The sequence below is a fragment of the Carassius auratus genome, chromosome 46 (assembly GCF_003368295.1).
Source record: "Carassius auratus strain Wakin chromosome 46, ASM336829v1, whole genome shotgun sequence".
Lineage (NCBI taxonomy): Eukaryota > Metazoa > Chordata > Actinopteri > Cypriniformes > Cyprinidae > Carassius > Carassius auratus.
This window is the reverse complement of record NC_039288.1, coordinates 14522726-14546180: the sequence shown is the minus strand read 5'-3', so window position 1 is coordinate 14546180 and position 23455 is coordinate 14522726. Positions and strand designations below refer to the sequence as shown.

Here is a 23455-nt window from a genome sequence, read left to right as displayed (position 1 = left end):
AAAACTCTCATAAATTATGTTTATAGTTGTTGCAATAGCTGTTTTATAAAAAAAAAAAAAAAAAGTAATAAGTTAAAAAAAAAAAAAAACTGATGACAAAAATTGACAGGCCTTTGCCTATTTTAAAATGTTCAATCGTTTGGGTCATAAAATGCTGCTCATGTATTTTCTGTCACGTTATTAATGACATTGAAATATTCATGTGGCCTAAAGTTCCTTTTTAGGGCGTATGGTCTGAGTGATGTGAACGTAACATCGCGGTAGGCCTATATGACGGCAAAAATTGACAAGTATATCTAAAATAACCCAAATATCTCATTGTAAAACCTTAAGTCACAAAGTTATAATGAGAAAGCCAGGAGTGCTTAATGCCAGCCAGGTTTCATTGTTGTAACTTACCCTCATAATGTGTAAAATGCCCCGTCCCAGCAAACGAGTGTTTACTGTAAATTTTCCTCAGGGAAAAACAATGGAAATGTTAAGTAAAAAGTATAAAATATGAACTTGCCTCGCAATTAATTTGCAAATCACACCGTTTATTTTGATGAACAACTCAACGCAAACATTAAATTTTTATGTCACGGTGACGCTGGCCTGTGATTTGTTAAAAAATATTTATTTATTTATTTTTATAATGTCCAGATTTCTGTGTGCAGCTGAAGTGTAGGCTACTTCCCAGACGTGTGTTTTTGTTTACTAAAGTTTGTCCGTCAACAGGGGACGCTACACCGCAGCACTCCTCTGAAACCAATGAAGTGTTTGAAAACTCTAGCCTACATAGCTTACAACCTCAACTATAATAGCAGAAGTAGAACTGCACACAAAGGTCAAGTAATAAAATACGATTTTTTTTGTCTTAGGCTATACCCCAGATTTTAAGCACTCATATTATTACGATGCAGCAATAGCAGTTCTTATATATTATCTGAACGTGTTTCCTGGGTTAATTCAAATACTGTTATTTGTTTGAAATAAAAAAACTTTTAAGTTAATATCACTGATATTTGCTGGTTGCAGTCCAAATGACAGAAGAGCAGTGACAGGCGAGATTGAGATGCTTCATGACAACAGTAAGCGCACTACAGTAAGCGCACTATTTCATTTGCTGAGGATTATGCGTGTGACATCTAATCGTTCAGACTCAGATCAGTGTGAGGTCGAGAAACAGCAGCAACTGAATCGCAACTGAATCGGGACAGCGCTTACTTTTACATTTTACATGATTAAAAAAAAATATATATTTAATTTTTTTATATATATATTTCAGACTCATAAGTGATCTAGTTTGTGCTTGCTGAATACCATAACAACAACTGTTTTTACTTTTAATGTCACGTGAGCGCACCATGTTACATTTTATTTTAAAGCTTGCGTTACTGTTATTTTTTTCTGCTTCTTGCTTTTATTTTTCTAGGAATGCATTAGAGAAATAAAGTTATTTACGCTCCGTTTTGGACTTGTTTGTACAAACGAGCACAATGTTGCTGATGGTTATAGCGTTGTGCCTGTCCTGTGCAGAAGGTAAGCCATTCCTCTCGTATCCGTCATTTCCTGCTGTTGGACATTGCTATATAATTTCAAATAAATTCTGTATAATTTAATATAATATCTTGCTTCAGACTATTCGGGTAGAGATGGACTTCACTGCTATTGTTTGGAAACAATTAGCCATGTCTTCTCATTTATCATGAAATATTTCAGAATCGACAGTATGAGTGTATGAGCTGAAAGACTTGTGAAAATGTTTGCATTAATATCAGTTATGTGCATATTTAAATTGTAACCTGAGTTGTGAACTTTATTGGAAGTAACTTTTTGTAAGTGCATTTAGTCGAGCATATCATTAATATAAATGTTTATTTGGATTCATTTGGCTATTAATATTGTTTTGCATAAAAAGTAATTATAGATTTAATTAGAATGTGCTTATATAATTACCTGCAGAATGCAAATAGCTGCTTAGGTATTACTTTAAGTGGATTATTTGATAGTGGAATTAAAACTTTATCACATACAATTTGAAGTCAATGCTATGGTTTTTAATAATGAAACTGAGAGGAAATAATTTTTTATTTTTTTTTCAAATTGTCTTGATTCACACTGAATAAAACCTTACTTGGTAAGCTCCTAATTTGAAAATGATGTGCTGTGGAGTTTTTAGAAATGCCAAAAGCAGCAATTTAGAAATTAGAAAGTTTAAAAAATAGCTAGGCCTGTCATCAGTGCAGAGACTGAGTGCTAGTTTGAGCTGTGCAAACTCATTCATGTTTGACCTAACGTTCCTAGACACTGCACGGACACTAGTCCATTTTTCCCCTCAGGCTCAGCCATTAACCTACTTTGAGAAATCACTTTCACACATGAGATTCCTAGTCTGAGATGCAAATATATAGTTTATTTGACATCTACTGTTTTTCAATAGGATTCAATAGGATGCCAGTAGGACAAATCATCACATTGATTAGCACCCTATAGCTTGAAAGACAGAGATAATCTGTGTAACAGACTGGAGATTAAAGCTGAAAAATAAAAAGTATTAGTTTAAGAGTATTTCTTATTTGACTTGACTCTTATGTCAGTTAGGTTTGCTATAGCATACCTAAAACATAAATTGAGATATAATAAAAAAATGGTATAATTTATATAGTTATATAGTTTATTAATTACATATATTTTATTTATATAGCATATAGGCTATGGCTTTTGTACAAAATCTGATCTCTTTGACTATGATCTGTCCTGTGACAGATGGGTTTGACTCAACTCTGCTTATATCAAAGAAAATGGAGTGTGAAAAATCTGATCAATTAAAAACTCAAACCCATTTGTTCTTTGAAGCTGACCTCTAGTATAGTTGGATACCCTTGCAACCATAATATGTGGGTTATTTCAGTAAAATCTATATTTAAACATAAACCGATATCATCAAGGTTTTTCTCAAGCTGTTGTTCCCTCACTTGAAGGATCTTCTTTTAGGAATAGCAATCACATATCAAACGTATCAGTATGACACATGGACCAGCATTTGACAAACTCCTTCAAAAACACACAGCATGTCAAGATCAACCTTCAGCTTTTCAATGCTGCACTTTAGCAATCAGAACAGAAGGCAGTGTAGCCCTTGCAGCCTGTCAGAAGGTAAAGGTTAAAGCACCTCTCCCAGATGAGTGATTTGACAAGCTGCTTGTCTGGACACACAGTAGACCTGATCAGAGTGATGTTGACTATTTTTGCCTCCCCTTGCGTAGCTTTATTCCAAATCATCCAGCACCAAGAGGGGAAATGTTGTTTTGTGCTATTGAAGTTGCAAAAATATTTTGTGGGCTTGACATCTATGGAAATGTTCTCTAAAAAGATTATAGACTAGCACATTAGGGAGAGGCTCAACGGCAACCGACAGGTTTAGACCAATCATTATTATTATTTTTTTATTTTTTACTCTGACTTTGAATGAGGAAGGAACGCCATCTAGCAAATGACTTCTCCAAAATACAACCCTGGAATGTAGCAATATATATATATATATATATATATATATATATATATATATCATATTTACCAAGCATAATGTTCTGTGAAAGTAACCTTGCCTTTGCAGTGTTTTTGAATGAAAGGTTTTATTAGTACATTATCCTGTAAAGCAATCATTTACAACTAGTGGGCAGTGATTCAAAAACGCGTTGGAATTGAAGACCGGAATAAAATGCAAATATTAAAATTTAACTAACCATTTAATCATGCTTACTTAGGATAGCAAAATAGATATGCTTTTAGATATATTTAGATATATTTATATATTTAGATTACTAGATATATTTTGCCTAAAAGATGTATGCAATTAAAGTGTTTATTTAAAAAAATATATATATTCAAGTTCATCTAAAATAGGCGTGCCAACATAGGCAGGTTGAACACAAAAATAAACTTGAAGTCAAATCGGGTTCATGAAACAAAACCAGCTGAAAAATTGCATTATGGGGGTCAGTAGGGATATGTGATGTGTACAACATTTTCTGGAAAATACCATTAATACTTTATAATCTCTCATATGTATTATGCTTTTCTAATTTGATCCATTGTGTCTTCAAGGAATTAAGTTTGTGGAGTTGTCAGATGACCCAAGATCCCTGTCCCCTCTCGCTGTTCTTCCAAGTGTGAACTATCAAATCATCAATGCAGACTACCTCCTCCTCAGAGACACCAGTCAGGACGTAATGGACAACTCCAGCCTGCGGGCACAAAGGCAACCTTTCATCCTCACTGGACTCAATGGCCAGCCGGCTATCAATGTCAGCTATGGTCCCATGTCTTTGGAGCAGTCTATACCACTGCATATGATCCACACTGGCCCCAGGATCCGACCATTTATACTGGCCCGTCAAGTAAGATCTTCTACACCTGCCATATATCTGTTGTTTTATGCAACTGGTAATAGAGATGATATGAGCGAGGGGCCGATGCAAAACATCCCAGGGCAGAACGAAGGAGGGCATCTCTGCGTTACAGCATATGCCTTCTGGGAATCCAGGGAGGTCAGGGAAAGCTGTGACATCTCAGCAGATGGTGGTTTCTGCTTGGTGCACCTGAAGCCTGAGCCAGGGTGGTTCAACCCTGGAGGTAGTAGGTCGAGCTGGGAGCAGAGAGGTGATCAAAGAGGAAATGTTGCTGAACTTTACTACCAGATCGGACCCCGTCCCAGTGGTCAGTGTGTCCCACAGGAGAGCAAGATAAGAAGGGGTCCACAGCGTGGTGAACTGGGAGGGCAGATCTATGGTACCTCAATGAAGAGGATTGGGACTGTAAACCTTCTGCGATCACCTCCTGGAAACCCCACATTTATGAGATTACGTCTTGGAGGAGCTGTAATCATCCAGACATCCTCGAAACCACTGAAGACCACAGCCACAGCCACATTCTACGTGTTCCTAACAAGTACATCACCGGTTGAAGGTTTCATACTCAGGTAAATTGAGATCACGCTTTCTTACCTGCCAATTTTGCTTAAAGGGATAGCTACCCAAAAATGATTTACTCGCCTTCATGTTGTTCCAGACCTGCATGAGTTTGTTTCTTCTCCAAAATATCTCTGGAATTTAAAGTAAATACGATCGCTGCAAAATATGGCATAAACAAGTGTTTGGTAGATCTAACCTGGCTTTCAGACTATAATCATTTCACATGCTTCTACCTCGAAGTCAGCAAAAAATCTGTGCACATAATGTAGTGCTGAGAAATTGGATTTACTCTGTTCAGGATTATATGGTTTTCTCAGATGGCACAATGAATGTCAACTGTCTTCCTGGAAGAGACTTTGGGTCAGGCCAAAATAAGATGAGGAGGTGCGATGGGGATTGAGATAACAGCGTCCTATTTGGAACAGAAGTGTGGCATGGAGCCAACAGATGTGTCAAACGCCCCAGAAGCTTAGTGCATTTAACAAGTATGCAACAATACAGTCATGCCACTTCATAGCCGAGAAAATTTAATGGTCCCACTCAGTGTACAGATTACCAAAATGTAATAACCCTGTGCCGGCTCAGTTCACTTTTCCAACTTGAGTAGTTTCAAAGGCACTCTTCCATATATGGCAAACTAATGGAGAAATTATTTGGCAGCATTCATTCCTTAACATTGCACTGTTTGTGCGGCTTCTCTCTCCATAAATAATGCATCAACTTAATAGAGCAAGAAAACAAATATCTAATAACTACTTGAGTCCTTTGGGCAGAAGTGAACATATTACAGCGAGAGCTCTATCATACAAAAACACACAGTGCATTCAAGTCTCAACCCACAGCAATGGAGTAAAAACATATAAATTAGTAAATTGGATTTACAGGCATGTTTTGGACCAAAGGTATTGTTCTTTCCTGTATTGGCAAACCTGTTATTTTTCTGACAAAGTTTGTTTGCGTTAGTTTGGAAGGCAAGTGAATCTGGGGGCTGACTGATGATGTAAATTGTATTCTGACCCATATTATAAGCCAATAGTCAAAATTCCAAAGTAGTTTAATTTAGATGGTACTGTGGGGATATATATATATATATATTCCCTAAAGTGTTTTAACTCTCTTTGGACATTATGGTTGGACTGATATCTAATATGAGATTTTGATTTGTTCTGGTTATTCTGGAAATTTGAGGAACCCTGTCTGTGATCTGAGATATACATTTGATCGGCAACTGAGCTCTATATACCACCTGAGCCCCCAATATCCATGCGGCTCTGATAGGGTTTACTTTGCCCCCGGCCCTGGCTCAAATGGACATTTGCTTTCAGTGTTAGCAGTAAAGTGAGGTGGAGGCTGGTATCCCAAAGAGATTGATTTTATCCAGGGAAAAATCTCTGCCCCACTTCTCTCTCCAAGATAGAGTCCAGACCCCTGAGGTTATGATAGATAATCCTCACACTGATTGAAAATTAGTGAAGTCTTTAACCCTTCAGAGATCTGCTCTCTTTTACCCAGAAAGTTATTTCAGCTCAGGCTGCCTGGACTATAGACAAGCTCAGACAACCATTAGACATCACAAATTATGAAGTGCCATGTGCAGTGCAACACCACCAACATGTTTTCTGTTACTAAAAAAAAAACAGTTAATTTAGAAAATAACTTGTTTACATTTACAACATTCTACATTGCGAGTAAACCACTCGTGGCAGTTGTGACAAAAATTTTACTCTGTGCGACTAAAAGCCGCTATATATTGCAGAGGTTGCACGCCTCTGGAGCAACTAGGGGTTAAGTTTCTTGCTCAAGGACACATTGGTGTTTCACAGTGGATTCAAACCCGGGTCCCTCACACCAAAGGCATGTGTCTTATCCACTGCGCCAACACCACCCATATTCATATATGGTTATCAAGTTTTATTTCTAATCACTAAAGTTCTATCATTAAACAGTGCTTAATACCATAATATAATGCTTGACTGACTGATTAAGATTTAAGAAGCTGTGCCATTTTACAAATATAAGCTGATTGGAATCATATATGTGTGTGTGTGTGTGTGTGTGTGTGTGTGTGTGTGTGTGTGTGTGTGTGTGTGTGTGTGTGTGTGTGTGTCTGTGTGTGTGTGTGTGTGCGTGTGTGTGTGTAAAATAGTATATCAGTCTGGCAAGTAAACTAAAAATATATAATATATAAATATAAATATATATATATAATTCTACTTATTAATGTTATGAATTCTATTCTATTTTATTCTATTCTATCAATATTCGTTTGTCTTTGATTTTGTGTCAGGGATTCATTCCATCAAGATCCTCATTATAGATTTGACGGAACTCTTTTGCCACTCATCCATACAGTGTTTCTTCCCCTGGCAGACCACAACAGAACACACTCACAGACCCTCTGTCTCTTTCTCGCTCTCTCTCTGTATTGCAATAATTTATTATTATTTTCCTTATTTTCCTCTCATGCTTTCATTGTTTCTCTTGATTTCCCTGAATTGTAAAATGTTTGGATTATCCAACTGAGGGCATCATCTGCCTCTAAAAATTGCCGGTCTGCACTGAAGATGATGACGATACAAAATGGGTCAAGACAGACCCTGATCCCTCTCCCCTGAGTCCCAGGGGTTGATTGACAGATGCTGTCCCAGAGATCTACATGCGATGTGAACTGATATCAGCCGTAATATCATGTATTTCTTCTCAATACCAGATAAAAGCCCATCACGTGTGTTTATTGTATTATACATTCTGGGAAGGAATCATTAAAATGCACATCTGCATGTGTCTTTTTTTGTGGTCTCATTGTGCACATATGCTAATGAGATCTGCTGCCTGGAAATCTGTTGTTTTTGAGGCAGAATTGCAGTATGTGGTGTGAAACTGAGAAAAAAAAAAAGATGGATGAGGGGTCGAGGAAAGATAATGCAGTGTGTCACAATGCTGTCAGCCGTGTTTCCTCTCTGGCTGAGGTTCCCAAGACGCCTGACTCCAGCACATGTCTGTGAGATTCTCACGTGGCAAGACTCCACAGTCTCTAAGTCCCATCAGTGGAGAGGAGGGACCGACTAACTGACTGGCTGGTGGACAAAGCCAAGAGATACAGGAGAAGAATAAAAATAAGAGAAGAAAATAAGCATTTGGCTCTGTTTTTAAACTGAATGGTGGACATGTGGTTGTGTTGGCCCAAGCGAAAGGAGACAGAGAGATTTAATTCTCTATAGCGGCATGCTCGCTTTACACCTTTGATAAATACAACATTGATAAATGTCCATTCGCTCTTTCTGAAAAAGAGATTAAGCCAAGATTTAAAACTGGCAAGTGAAACAGGGAATTGAGAGCCATGCTAACTGACCTCAACCCATGTTTAGCAGGTCCTATGAACAGGATTTAAAGCTGTCCGTTATATCTCCCTCTATTCTGCTGCCATTAACCAGTTTGTACATGTTATTTGTTTGTTTATTTATTTTTTTTTTATAAATGTGGCCCATAAATCAGGTTGAATGGAAAGGGATGTCAGCACAGATGGACTTGAGATGTGTTTGTTAATTTTCTGTCCATGAGAGCACGGGTGAATGTTCTCCACCTCAACTTTTCGATGTGCAAGTCAGCGTTTTTAACACACATGCCCTCTAGCAAACATTCAGTTAGCACTGGACATGTTCATTGTATAATACATGGATGTTTACTGTGTGAAGCAATGCTAAACTGGAATATTTTGGCAAATTGAGTTCTTTTATCCTTAAGTTCAAACATTTTGATAAGTGAAATTTGTTCAGCAATTATGCATTAAATTCATCAAGTGACATTTAGTAAAGACATTTAAAATGTTAAAAAATATTTGTCTTTCAAATAAATGCTGTTGCTATTTAAATGCTATTTGAACTTTTTTTTCTTAAAATTTTTTCTTATATTGTGTATCACGATTTCCTCAGAAATATTAAAAAGGACAACTGTTTTGAACATTGATAATAATGAGAATGAAAGAATATTTGTCGGGCACCAAATCAGCATATTAGAATGATTTCTAAAGGATCATGTGACTGAAGACTGTAGGAATGGCTACTAAAAATTCTCCTTTTCTGTCACAGAAATAAATGTTAATTGTAAAATATATTCACATAAAAAACTTTTTTTTAAATTGTGAAAATATTTAATGATATTACTGTTTTTATGGTATTTTCAATTAAAATGGAACCTTGTTGAGCATAAGACTTCTTACTGACTTTATACTTGAATGGTAGTGTAATATTAACTGTACTTGTGTAAATCCTATAATAGCAGCAGCCAATAAGATTGCAACTGGCCATTTAAGACAGCTGGCCTAGTGATTAGAGAGTTTGACTCCTAACCCTAAGGTTGTGGGTTTGAGTCTCGGGGCAGCAATACCATAACTGAGGTGCCCTTAAGCAAGACACTGAACCCCAAACTTCTCCCTGGGCGCTGCAGAATAAATGGCTGCCCACTGCTGTGTGTGTGTGCACTGTTGTGTTTGTGCGCACTTTGGACGGGTTAAATGCAGAGCATGAATCCTGAGTATTGGTCACCATACTTGGCTGTATGTCACTTTCACATTTTTGTATTCAATATGCTACAGGCAGTCAGTCAGCAGACTGTGTGTCTCTGTCTGAAGCTGAGACCTTTCCACTGATGTCATCGATGTGTTTGTGTGTTTCTTCTCATAGAGCCACATCAAGAAAAGGCATGTCATTCAGCACAGCCAGACCCAGTGACGCGCACATGTGGGACATCATTCTGGAACCTGGCAGAGGAAGTGACACCCAAACCATCTCTGTGACCTGCCAGAAGAAAAGCACATTTACTAGCAAAAGGCAAGCCCTCGCCGCATCATCCTCATTGTTCTTAGAAACTACTGAACCGCAGACTCTCCGTAGTTCACACTTCAAAGGCATTTCATAGCTAAAAAGCATTTTCTGCCCTTGCACATCACCAGCTGTGGTATGTTTCCTCTGAAACTCTGAGAATTCAGTGACAGATTGCTAAATTATTTTTTAACAGAGAAAAACTTCCTTCTAATTTCCCCCTCCCCATTGTTCAGGTACTCACATATGTTCAGACAACCTGTTCGCCTTTTGCAGGATGGTATTTTGAATGAAAATTAAAGACAATCTCTTTCTATAGTTAAAAGGTGCAGGTTAACTGCGTTTACCCTGTACAGACAGTAGCTTCAGAGAAAAACTTGACACTTTGCGATTTCATGATTAATGCCATTCAATCAATTCCATAACGTTAGTTATTCATGTGGAAAGCGACTGAAAATAACTAAAAATAAATAAAAATGTGAAATCTTTCCATCACCTCTGCTAGTAATTACAGAAAACGTACCATTCCTCCGCTGTTATTAAGAAGAATGAGCTCAGAGTTCATTATACCTATGTGCATCTAAACTGGGGAGCGGTTGGCTTGGTTTTCATATAAAGAGATTTTTGATTGTTTTTGGATCCAATTCAAATGCGTCTTGAATACTGTGAGCATCTTGTCCGTCTCCGTCTGGGTGTCATATTTCTCTTGGTCTCATTGGCTCTTGTTCATTGTCCACGGGAATGTGTTGCCAATATTATTGCAGAGTATAGCATGTATCATGTATAATGTATAATTCTAGCAGCTTGTAACATGCTGTACATAAACATACTTTTTTTAAAATATTGAATATTGATTTAATCGGATATCAGTTTTGTGGAAACTCTTATAGCTCATCAATGGCTGCAGTCACCCGCTGCCATTAAGCATGCAGTGCAGTCTCTCCTGACTACTTCTTTCGGTGCCATTCTTTCCATGTTTTACAGCGACGACCCACTTAACTTTAATCATCCTCAGTGCATCAGTGTGTTAGACAAGCTTAAAGACCAACACATTCCACAAGATTAGAGCAGAGATCTCCACATCAACCAGTGAAACGGAAAAGTTAACTCTGTGCTGGTAAACCTTTAATACAGAATAGTGATTATGGGTCATGGCTCACTTGACCTTTCACCCCTTATCTCTTAACGATGGTCTTGAAAGCAAAAATCAGTGTGAGATTGCATCATTTAAGACAATATAGTATAAAGATTTATAGAGTTTTGAATCAAATCTCTAAGGATCTGTCCACTCTGGGAAAGCTTTTTCTACACAGACACTTACTTTTCTGATGCTTTCAAAGCTTCCTTTTTACGTGAGAGCTTCAGCATACCATATAGAAATGCATGAATCATAAAAAGTTGGATTTAAGTCTTTCTTTTAGTTATATAAAAGCACTTTATCAAAGCCTTTCCTTGCTGAAAGATGTGGTGTTAGCTGAATCGTGTTCCTGCAATGAACCTACTGATACACTCATTATAATGCTGCCTGTTTTAATGTGGATGAGAAGCTCCATCTCTGATTGTGATTTCATTATTTAAGGGTTAGTTCACGCCAAAATGAAAATTATGTCATTAATTACTCACTCTCATGTCGTTTCAAACCCGTAAGTCCTTTATTTCATCTTCAGAACACAAATTAGGATATTTTTGATGAGATCTGAGAGCTTTCTGACCCTCCATAGACAGCAAGGTAACTACCACGTACAAGGTCCAGAAAGGTACCAAGAACCTTAACAAAATAGTTAATGTGACATCAGTGGATCAAAAGTAATTTTATGAAGCTATGATCATACTTTTTTAGCTAAAAGTAAGTTTTTTTAACAAAAATTCTCCTCCCCTTAGTTACCACCCACCGCCATTATAGAGTAACATTCGCATGCTTTCCTCTGTTCGTAAACAAGGTGCAGCACATGCGTGTTCTACGTCAGCAGCATCAGCATCATGCGCATGGATTGTGTTATTCTCGATAATAGCGGTAGATGGTAACTCGGGGGAGAAGAACTGTTGAATAAAGTCTTTATTTCTGTTTTCTTTGTGCACTAAAAGTATTCTCGTAGCTTTGTAAAATTACGGTTGAACCACTGATGTCACATGGACCATTTTAACAATGTTTATTCTACATTTCTGTACCTTGAATGTGGTAGTTACCTTGCTGTCTATGGAGAGTCAGAGTGCTCTCGGATTTCATCAAAAATATCTTAAAATGTGTTCTGAAGATGAACAAAGGTCTTACGGGTTTTGAACGACAATGGGGTGAGTAATTAATGACAGAATTTTAATTTCGGGGTAAACTATTCCTTTAAGATTTCACACTGTCCTCTTTGGCACTGTACAGTATGTCTCTATGTCTCTGTTGACCCAGAAAACGAATTGAAGTCACTTGTTGCAGAGATTGGTATGTGACTGTGTGCTGATCTCGTATTTACAGAGGTCTGCTGGAAGTCTTACAGTTGGACTTTGAGACGGAGGAGCAGAGTGATCAGTTAGAGAGCCAGATGATCACGTGGCGACTGGAGCTGCCTGGAAACATGATCCGGGATGAAGGAACCATGAGGATTTACACCATTCAGAGAGACTATGTGGGAATAGCACCACTGATCACGGTGAGGAATGTTTTTACTTTTGACCAACTTTCTTTGTATTATGATCACCTGGAACTATTATATATATATATACATATATATATATATATATATATATATATATATATATATATATATATATATATATATATATATATATATACATATATATATATATATATATATATATATATACATATATATATATATATATATATATACATGTATATATATATATATACATATATATATATATATATATATATATACATATATATATATATATATATATATATACATATATATATATATATATATATATATATATATACATGTATATATATATATATACATATATATATATATACATATATATATATATATATATACATATATATATATATATATATATATATACATATATATATATATATATATATATATATATGTGTGTGTGTATATATATATATATATATATACATATATATATATGTATACATATATATATATATATATATATATATATATATATATATATATATATATATATATAGACACATATATTAGTCTATATATATATATATATATATATATATACACACACACACATATATATATATATATATATATATATATATATATATATATATGTATATATATATATATATATATATATATATATATATATATATATACACACACACACACACACATATATATATATATATATATTTATTTATATAAACTTCATTGGAAAAAATCAGTGTATATATATATATATATATATATATATATATATATATATACATATATATGTATACATATGAACAATGAAGTTTATATAAATAAATATATATATATATATATATATATATATATATATATATATATATATATATATATATATATATATATATATATATATATATATATTTATTTATATAAACTTCATTGTTTGGAAAAAATCAGTGTAAAAATTATTTAAAAGTTATTATATTTGTTTAGAACAAAGCATCATTTTGAATAACGTGAAGGTAAATAAATGTCAGATATTTGTTTTTTCTTTGAACTATCCCTTTAACTTTTAAAGGTTTTGTGAGGTCATGTTTTGTAAGGACGTCTGTGAAGCATGGACCCTTCAAAATGAAATCGCATTGGTGTGACAAGTATTTGTCATGCTTTGAGAAAAGTCCTTTCACTATAAAGCTACAATGACAGCCTTTATACATGATTTATGTGTCTTTGTTCTGTCTGTGTGTTTTTGTGAGTGTGTATATGTGTATTAATTGTCCAGTGGCACAGTGCCACTTCTTTCGGCCTTTGATCTTCCTCTAGTCCCCTAACATTGGTCAAACTACCGCAGAATTTAACCTGACATTCACTGACATTCATTTTATTAGGACACACACGTAATTCCCAAAGCCATCCACATGCATCCCTTTGTAACAAGTTCTCCAGCAGCCATTAAAATATAATGATATAGCTTTTATCATGTAAATATTCAAGACAAATAAAACAAAAAGAGATGACAATTCATTGATATCAAGCATCCATTATAAAGCTAGCTGCCAGATTTGTTTACTGGAACGGTCTGTTTCACAGTGACCCTGTCTCTGAAATAACACCGGTATAAGAGTGTGGGATTTTGACGGAAACTTTTCAAATCACAGTCAGCATCTGTTGTGTTGCATTTGGAGGATTCTCATGGACATCTGTTGGGTCTAGAAGTTAAATCTACGCTCAAACCTAATCATCCTAGTGTGTTCGTCATCACAGTGGCACATTGTAAAATAATCATAAGGGTATTAAACTCAGACAGCGCAAGTCTGATCCAACATTTGTTGCCATGACAATTTTTGACCTGTTTTAGCTTTTACTCACCACCAAACTGATATACTTCATAGGAGCTTATTAGATGATGAGAGTGCTTGTTCTGAGCATTAGCCTGTTTTGTTTACAGTGAGTCACATTTTTTTCTGTATGTACATAACTCTGTGCTAAATAGGGATGGGACACTGTGAGATGTATAAGTGTGTTAAACTAATATATTTTTTTTTTTGTGTGGATATTTTAATTAGTGTGCTGTTTGTTTGCACAGTAAAACTCTCAGAACAGTCACTTTCATGAATCTCCTCTAAAGCGCCACCACTACAGCCACATGCATTCAGATGGAAGTTTTTGGCTGTTCTATTCAGGACCAATCAAGGATTGTTTTTCTGTCTAATTGGGCCAGTAGTTCCGACCCTGACAAAATTTTGGCCCCAGCAAAAAAGGGTTTTATTTTTTATGTTTAGCAAAATATCTAGTAAAATATTTGCTACAAATATTTACATTATACTGTTTTCTTTGCAAATGTATAACTTCATAAATTCATAAACACTTTTCTTGGAAAACATTTGCATATTATGTTAAACATTACTGATTGGTGTGTAGTTTTCATCAGATTCTAACAAGTGCTTTGAGTCATATTTTTGCTAATTCACAAAAAAAAAAAAAAAAAACAAGAAAATTCCTTATGATCATGGACCACAAAACCAGTCACAAGTGTAATTTTTTTTTTCTAAATTGTGTTTTATTTTTTCAGATTTATACATCTGAAATCTGAATAAATAAGCTTTCCAATGATGTATAGTATAGTATAGTATAGTATAGTATAGTATAGTATAGGACAATATTTGGCTGAAATACAACTCTTTGACAATCTGGAATCTGAGGGTGCCCAAAAAAAATCTAAATATTGAGAAAATCGCCTTAACAGTTGTCCAAATGAAGTTCTAGCAATGAATATTACTAATTATAATACCTTTTTATATATATTTACGGTAGGAAATTTACAAAATACCTTCATGTTACATATCTACTTAATATCCTAATGATTTTTGGCATAAAACTAATCGCAACTTATAACTTTCTTTTGTAGTTCAGGGTTACATATATGTTAGCCAGCTAGATCACATCATCTTGCTAAAATTAAAATATGCAACATTTAGAATACATTTCAGTTTGAAACCTTTATCCTTTAGTCTGGTCATGTCAAATTTAGTGCTAAATGAGTGTTGTTTGTTGTGCTTTTCCAGGATACGGAGCTCCTGAACACGGCCGTGCTGACTGGGAAGATGGTTTCTGTGCCTGTGAAAGTTTTGGGAGTTGAGGCTGATGGCTCCATCACAGATATCACTAACTCATCTCACTGCAGGTCTTCAGACCAGGATGTCCTGAAGGTAATGCATGTCAAAGTCAGGCCACTTCTGACAGTTTTAGCAATCTCACACTCTCTGTGCTTCCTATTAGCAGCCTTACTCTGCTTCTGAATGACTTGTCTATCTGACCTCAAGAGCACTTGAGAGAGGGGTCAGAGAATTCGGTTTAGAGAACTACCACTTCCTAGTTCCTCACCTAAAAAGAGAAAAAAGCCCTCACTGAACTTGTGTTTTTTTACTTAAAGCACAGCTGTCTTTTCCCCCTGTGTATTATGAAGAGCTTTATCCCTTTGTTATTGCCGGATTGTCCTCTGGGTCAACTGGATTTGCCTCGGGAGCAAAATCTTGTATCAGACAGTACCAAATGTAATCAAAAATGTGCTTATAATTGAACTAATTTATTCATAGTACCATAAACTGCATAAGCCCAACAATATTCAAAACGATCAACATGACATAAGCTGAATACGATAATTTAACTTAATATCCCTTTTCGTGATTTAATTCTCTCAGCAGGAAATTATTCACAGCACAAACCCATGTTTATCTTTTTTTTTTGCGAGGGAACGCATATTTAATGTATTCTTATTGACCTTGTCTGAGTTTGAATGGACCTTCGACTTCAATAATGAAAGATATAGAAATTATTTCCCTTGACTTGTAAAAGTTGATAAGCATGCTTATTTTGCTATCTAAAATATGCACAGTTATATAATTTCATTATTTAAATTGTGTGCCCTTGATAACAGTCTTATTTTTTGCATACTTATTATGAAGAATTTGAGCTATTTTTTATTATTATTGCCAGATCATCCTCTGGAGTTTTTCCATATTAAACACTTTCACAGATTCACTGTGAGTATCTGAGGATATAAAGATCTCCAGTCTTTCTCCAGTGCCCTCCTGAGTTCGTCTTTTCCAGGTTAAGCCTTCAAACATAAATGAAGGGACTAACTTATTCAGTAGTAAATAACAAACAAGGAATGACTGAACTACTGCACACAAACCCATGCACCACATGAATAAATTACATTATTTTAAAAATAAAGGACGTCTCTCTCAATCTTTTTTTTTTTTTTTGTCTTGAAAATATTTTTATGGCACACAGTTCTGAATCAGACTAGATCTGTGGTTTATAAATTAGTCTTTGAAGTACTGGGGGTGAATGAAACAGTTATGCAACAGTGCCCATAGATTTTCCTAATGAGATAGAACAATGTACAGTACACAGGGCTCATTACCTTACACCACACTGATGCTCATGTCTGCATTACCAGAAAACATCTTTTATATTTTTTATATTTACATTTATACTTTTATCAGGCATTTTTATCCAAAGCCATGTAAAAATAAGGAATGTCATACCACAAAATATTTTTATGTAATATAAGACCATGCGAGTTCTGCAATACAAAGTTCCAAAATTAGATATTAAGAGATTTAGGTGTCAAGACATCAGTCAGTGAAACTGAAGAGACTAGATTTTTGGTTAAGATTTCGTTTCCACCATTGAAAAACATTGAATGTGGGAAATCTAGGAAGTGATTTTGTGCCTTGCTGTGGAACCACGATGCACGACTCACAAACTACAAAATTTAGGAAATAACATTGAATTTCTGTAGTGATATAGTCTGTAGCAATACTGAAAACATAAACAAATCGAGCACCTGAGAAATAAGAAGCCTCTTTCCTCCTAAATATTGTGACTGATCTATTAAAATATCTTTAAACCCATGCTACCTGTTAAACAGCACTAAACTTAATATGCCCTTTTCACACACAGGTGTCTGAAAGGTGTGATTCTGTGTATGTTAACGGAAAGGAGACACGCGGAAGAGTGAGGATGATGGTGAACTTCACCTACAGCTACCTGAGCACACAGCTGGAGGTGAGCGTATGGATGCCTCGACTGCCCTTGCATATGGAGATATCTGATCCAGAGCTCAGTCAGATCAAAGCCTGGAGAGTTCCTGTCACAGGGAGCAAAAGGTAAGAGACAAGTGTATTTGCAATGACACACTGCCACAACAAGCTTCATACGGTTTAAAATGTTGGTGCTTTTAGTCAGAATGTAGCCATCTGAAATCCATATAGCAGTTGTGGGTATAATTCAAATGTGTAATAATATCATTTTGCACTTTTAAATGCATTTATCTAAATAGTGACAAAACAAATGTATACACTTTTATAAACAAACATATGTGGTTTATTTTCTTAAATTTGACAAAGGTAAAAAAGATTTGTAATTATTAACATTTAATTGTCTATGGTTTGGTAATCAATAATATATTTTTTTAATTCTTAGTTCCCCAAATTAGCTCAAAACATCTATATTTGATGTTCCACCTCATTAGAACTTTTTCCACTTAAAACTCTAAACTGTTAGAATGGAGAATGTGTTGTGCAGTGATTTCCCGACATTTTTTGACATTGTAGACTTTTATAAATAAATAATGAATATCATTATAAATAAATAAGTGGGGTTTATGTTCTTAAATTTGAATTTGAATATATTGAAATTATTAAAATTAACTTTGGGGGGCAGGAAGGGGTTCTTAATAAAAAAAAAAATTGTTGCATAATTTATATTGTGAATTGTTCTTGAATTTTTCAATCTTGTATTCCACTGAGAATTTTATTTTCTCATTTTATTTTTAATATTGGTTCCTAGCTCAGAACTTCTATATTTGATTTTCCCCCTCATACAGACTTTTTCCACTTTAAAACTGCTCCAAAGCGTTCTTGTTAGAATAGAGAATGTGTTCCGCAGAGATATCCTGGCAGTTTTTTATGACATTGCAGAGACTTTCATTATAAGGTAGAGATGAGAGATTGCTGAGCATAGTCAAATAGCAGATATATTGAGAACAGGAGAGTGATGGAAAAAAAATTGTTCATCTTCTCTCCGCATGTTTCTCAGAGTGAGCTGGGACACAGAGGAAGAGGATGAGAGGAAGAGCCGAGGCTGCATGCTGCAGTATCAGCACAGTCTGATTCAAGTGCTTACGGTCTTCACCGCAGAATCGCCAGATCCAAGCAGCCCATCTCCTGCATACTTCCTTGGCTCTGATTGGCAGGTAGATGTGACGCTGCTGGTGCGCTACTTTCTGAGAGTTGGGGATACGAGCGTGGCTCGCCTGCAGGCAGGATCCGTGCTGACAGGCAAGGCTGTGGGAGTCACCACTGTGCAGGTAATGGTAAACATGACAGAGTCGCCCGCAGCTGTCAGCTTTGCACGATTCTCATTATTCATTAAGACAACAAAGTTTAATGTGAGTTTATTTAAAATGAGTGACAGTACAGACAGCAGATAGATGGATTGCTTTTTTTATTATTATTATTATTGGAAGACAAATAAATAAGAAATGATGCCATGCTGGTTTCTGTTGATCAGGTGATGTCTCCTTTGTCAGACTCTGTTCTGGCTGAGAGGATGATCCGGGTTCTGGATGATAAAGTCAGTATTACAGAGCTGGGTGTGCAGCTGGTCTCTGGACTTTCCCTGAACCTGCAGCTCAGCTCAGGAAGCAACAGGGCTATTGTTGCCAAGACAACTACACAGGAGATCATACATTACCCCAAGCAGGTAATTCATGTAGCGACATGGGATGTCAGTCTAATTAATCAAATTATAAGCTAATTAATCCTACCACAAAAAAAATTGCATATGTAAGAGACAAGTGAAAAGCCCCCCCAAATGATAATTCAAAGACATGACGTTAATTGTGGCTGACACATAAAAACTGAATAGAACAAGTGGCTTTATGTGTCAATATATTGTAGGTTTTTTTTTTTTTTTTTTTTTTTACATATCACTGAACATTGAACTGGTATATATAGTACAGTGCAAAGCAATCTATAGATTCATGTATTTATTACCTGTGCATTGCATTTTGCACCATGAGTACTGTTTTTTTAAATACTGTGTGAAATTGGAAACACAACAACACAAATCAAAAACTCAAACAACTCTTTTAGTCTTTAATAAATAAATAAAATATTATTTTTACATTATTTTTTAAATGATTAAAGGTACTAAATTAACATTGCATTACAGTTAAATTGACATGTAATTAGTTACTAAAGAAATGCATTATCCATCCAAGTTGTTTAAAATAATTTTAAGTGTCTGGTACCATTCATCACTATCCACGAGAAGCACTGACCATTATGCGTAAGAAACAATAGTGCCAGGGCTGAGTGTCATGACATGATCCAATCAATATCAATCTATTAGTACTCAGTGAGAGGTCTCAATCGTCTCTTGATGGGCTTTGCAAGCAGAGCTCCTAAGGCAATGCATAATGTATTTCACCCCAGAATATAGGACAGCCTGTGGTGCCGTTTGCTTATAATGTATTAGCAAACAGCTCTGGGTTATTGTGCCAAAGCTTGTTACGGTACAAACTCTTCACACTGTGCACTCTGATGGTTGAGCAAATGGAATTTTGACCACAAACATAAATATTGATCCATTTGGATGCATAAAGCTCAATGAATGGTTTTTAAGCAACTACAAGTGTGTCCAAACTCGGTTCAGGAGGGCCACTTTCTTGCAGAGTTTATCTTCAACTTGCCTCAACACACCTGCCTGGAAGTCTCTTGATTAGCTGGTTCAGGTGTGTTTAATTGGGGTTGGAGCTAAACTCTGCAGGACAGTGGCCCTCCAGGAGCAGGATTGGACACACCTGACATACTATTTCCTGCCAAAGAGCTACTTAATATGAAATTAACATGGCCATATCACTAAGATGCAATCCTAGCTGTCATGCTAACTGGAAATTGATTTCCAAGTTGACCAGCTTTGATGCTTCAAACTTGGATGAGCCTGTTATAGTGGTACATAATGTTTAAGTTAATATTTGTTACTTTATACTACAGGAGGCAGTGGTTAGCTGCTGGCTAAAGTTCAGTGATGGCTCTCAGACTCCTCTTGATATTTACAATCCCAGTGGTTATTCCCTCACCATTTCTTCACTGGACCCAAGGGTAGCATCTGTGCAGAAGATCCCAGGGTCCGTCTTTGTTGTGGTTGCTGAAGCCGAGGGACAGGGGTTACTGCTCAGAGCGGAGCTAGCTATCTGCGAGGCCTGTCAGAAATCTAAACGCAAGAGCAAACTGGCTGTGGGTGGAGGCATGGTGCAGGTGAAATTCCCTCCGGATGAACAGCTTGCAGGGAATGGCAAAAAAGAAAGTGTCCGGGCCAATGATGGTGAAGATGGAGACAAATTGATCCTTACATCCAACCTTCAACACACCGTTATCCAAGAGAGCACCACAAATGTGATCAAAGCGTCAACCAAATCCAACTTTCAAGAAGCAATAGGAGATGGCGTATCCACAATTAAGTCAATAAACACTATGGATAAAACACTCTTAACTAAACCTGTCGCAGACAGAGCACTTGTTACTGTAGGTCCCAGAAGTCCAATAAAGAATGGCTATGGAAACTTGCTTGAGAGCTCCAACTTTCCATTTCCACCAGAAGAACCTAAGCAAGAACCACCACTAGCGGAGAGTGATCTGATACATATGTTTAGTGTGTTCACAGACATAGAGGTCTGCATCTATGCATTGGTAGGGCTCTCTTGTTTGTCTGTTATCGCCATCTTACTTCACTGTGCCACCAAAAGTGCAAGATTACGCAGCAAGAAGTCTCCAGTTCAGTCCCAGGGTCAATCCGAGCACAAGCATCACTGGGTTCGTCTAGGCACCGCTGCAGAGCAAAACAGAGCTGTGCCGATTGCAACTACCTCCAAGCAGGAGATGCAGGCAGCTGTGAAGATCCCAAGAGCCATTCAGATGGAGAAGAGCAGAGGCCCTGAGACAATCCAGCCAAGGGAGATCCCAGCCATTGCAGGCGAGGAGAGAACTGCCACTCTAGGGCGAAGAACCAACACGCTTCCTCCACGATGGGATCCGATGGCTCCATTGCCTCCGATGGCTGTCAGATCAGCCACCCTCCTGGCAAGGCCCATTCGCACTGAACCTCTACATTCTCCCACAAGCAAAAGGAATCAAGTACAGTTTACAACCTTCGCTACTCTGGACATCAAACATCTGGCTGCTCTCAAGAACACCCAGAACTTCAACTGGGCCAGCCAACCAGCTGTAGGTTGTCAAGCTGCCAGTATTGGTCAGGGTGGGTTAAATAGTAAAGCCGAAAGAGTCAATCATGTACATTTTTGTAGCCCAGTGGAAGTATTTGGTCAGACACCAGGAATTATTAACAAAGATTCCCAAGGGTTTCTGCCAGAAGGTCCATGGCCTGTGGCTACACCAGTGTCAAAGGTGTGATACAAGAAATGGTTGTGTATGCAACAGCTTTATTGGCCTCATTCATGAAATAAGAGCAGGAATCTCTGTGTAAATTGTCCATGAGTCCATGAATCCATTCTTATATAAATTGTTGTATTGAACTGAATTGGACAGTTTGTATAGTAATGTTTTTATGAACAATTTAACACAAACATTTCTTTCTCATTTATGTGCATGCCTGTCTGAAATGTTTTTAAAAATATGATGCAAATATTTCAGCAACCTTTTCAATGTTTTTACTTTTCCTGCTTTTGTATATTTGTAATATTATTATTAAACCTGTAGAAACAGATCACAGCAAATATTTTATAAATGTATATAAGATTGCTGATAATATATTAAGGAAGATTATATAATGTTTTATAATGAACCCCTTCTTGTGTTTTTAAACAGACAGATACTCCACATGTAATTTAATGAAATATTTCAATTAAAATGTCTAAAAATGAAATTGTATAAAATATATTGATTTATACAAATATGAAGTTGTATTATATTAAAGTGCCACTGTTATGGATTTTTGAAAATGACCTTACATGCGGTGTGTAACGTAGCTGTATGTGACTGCAAACCATCTGCAAAGTTGTTAAGCTGAAAGTGCATCATAAATAAAGTTATTGTCTCTCAAAAGAAATAGTCACTGAATCACTCTGAATCGCTTCAATGAGTCGTTTAAAATTTGAATCCCATTTCTGTGAAGTTTACAATTCACTAGCTACCACATCTGCATAATGCCAGCCTACGTCCTGTGTGGACATCCCTTAAAAACTTGAACCCTCTTTAAACGCCATAGCTCATTTGTGTAGATATTAGTGATGGTGAAATTAAGCTTTGCGAAACAGAGGCTTTTCCCTCAGTTGTATCATAAAATGGTTAATTTCCATCAAAGTGAAAAAACGGTATTGTAAGCTCACTGAAACGCTAAATAAAAGCAGCATTGTAAAGATATTAGTATCTATAGCCATGAAATATGTTTCAAAATCATTGCTTTGGCTCAGTTTCATTAATATTTTACAATTACTTATTTTGTTTCGCAAAGCTTCTTTTTTTTCATGCAAATTAATTTCCTTTTGCAATTCTTCATTTTTGTTTGCAAAAAGTACATTTGTTTTTTTCTCAATACTTAAATTTTCTTTTGCAAAGCTATTTTCTTTTGCAATACAATGCTTTTGTGAATATGTGTGCCACTGAATTGAGAGAATAGTAGAACGCATAACAACAGACTGGATCATCTGAATCAAGATTGTTTGAGAGTTGTCGAGAAATAAGTTACATTTAAATGCATATAATAATAAAAACTTTGCATGCATGCGAACCTGTGGTTGTGGACTCCCAAAGCCAGATTGTGAACCTTTGAAATAGCTTAATAGGGACACTTTATGCTTATTTAATATTAAAATTAATATTAAAACAGAAAATCAGAGCCCCAGTTTTCAGTATTAACTGTTGGTTTTCTGCTTATGAATTTACCAAATAAAGAGTCTGATTGAGTATATTTCTATTGTTGTAGTGGTCCTTAATGACACATTGTTTTGAGCCCA

At 36.0% G+C, this 23455-nt stretch overlaps 1 protein-coding gene across 1 annotated transcript; it reads left to right on the top strand.

Moving 5' to 3' along the window:
- Window positions 1-4067: 4067 nt before the first annotated feature.
- LOC113063680 (transmembrane protein 132D-like) lies at window positions 4068-22480 on the top strand (the record flags this gene model as incomplete). Its single annotated transcript, XM_026234014.1, has 8 exons — window positions 4068-4963; window positions 9638-9784; window positions 12243-12417; window positions 15474-15617; window positions 17380-17585; window positions 18517-18787; window positions 18991-19182; window positions 20478-22480. Coding segments are annotated over 8 exons (3447 nt in total), but the record flags the coding sequence as incomplete, so codon positions are not given.
- Between the last annotated feature and the right edge of the window lie 975 nt (window positions 22481-23455).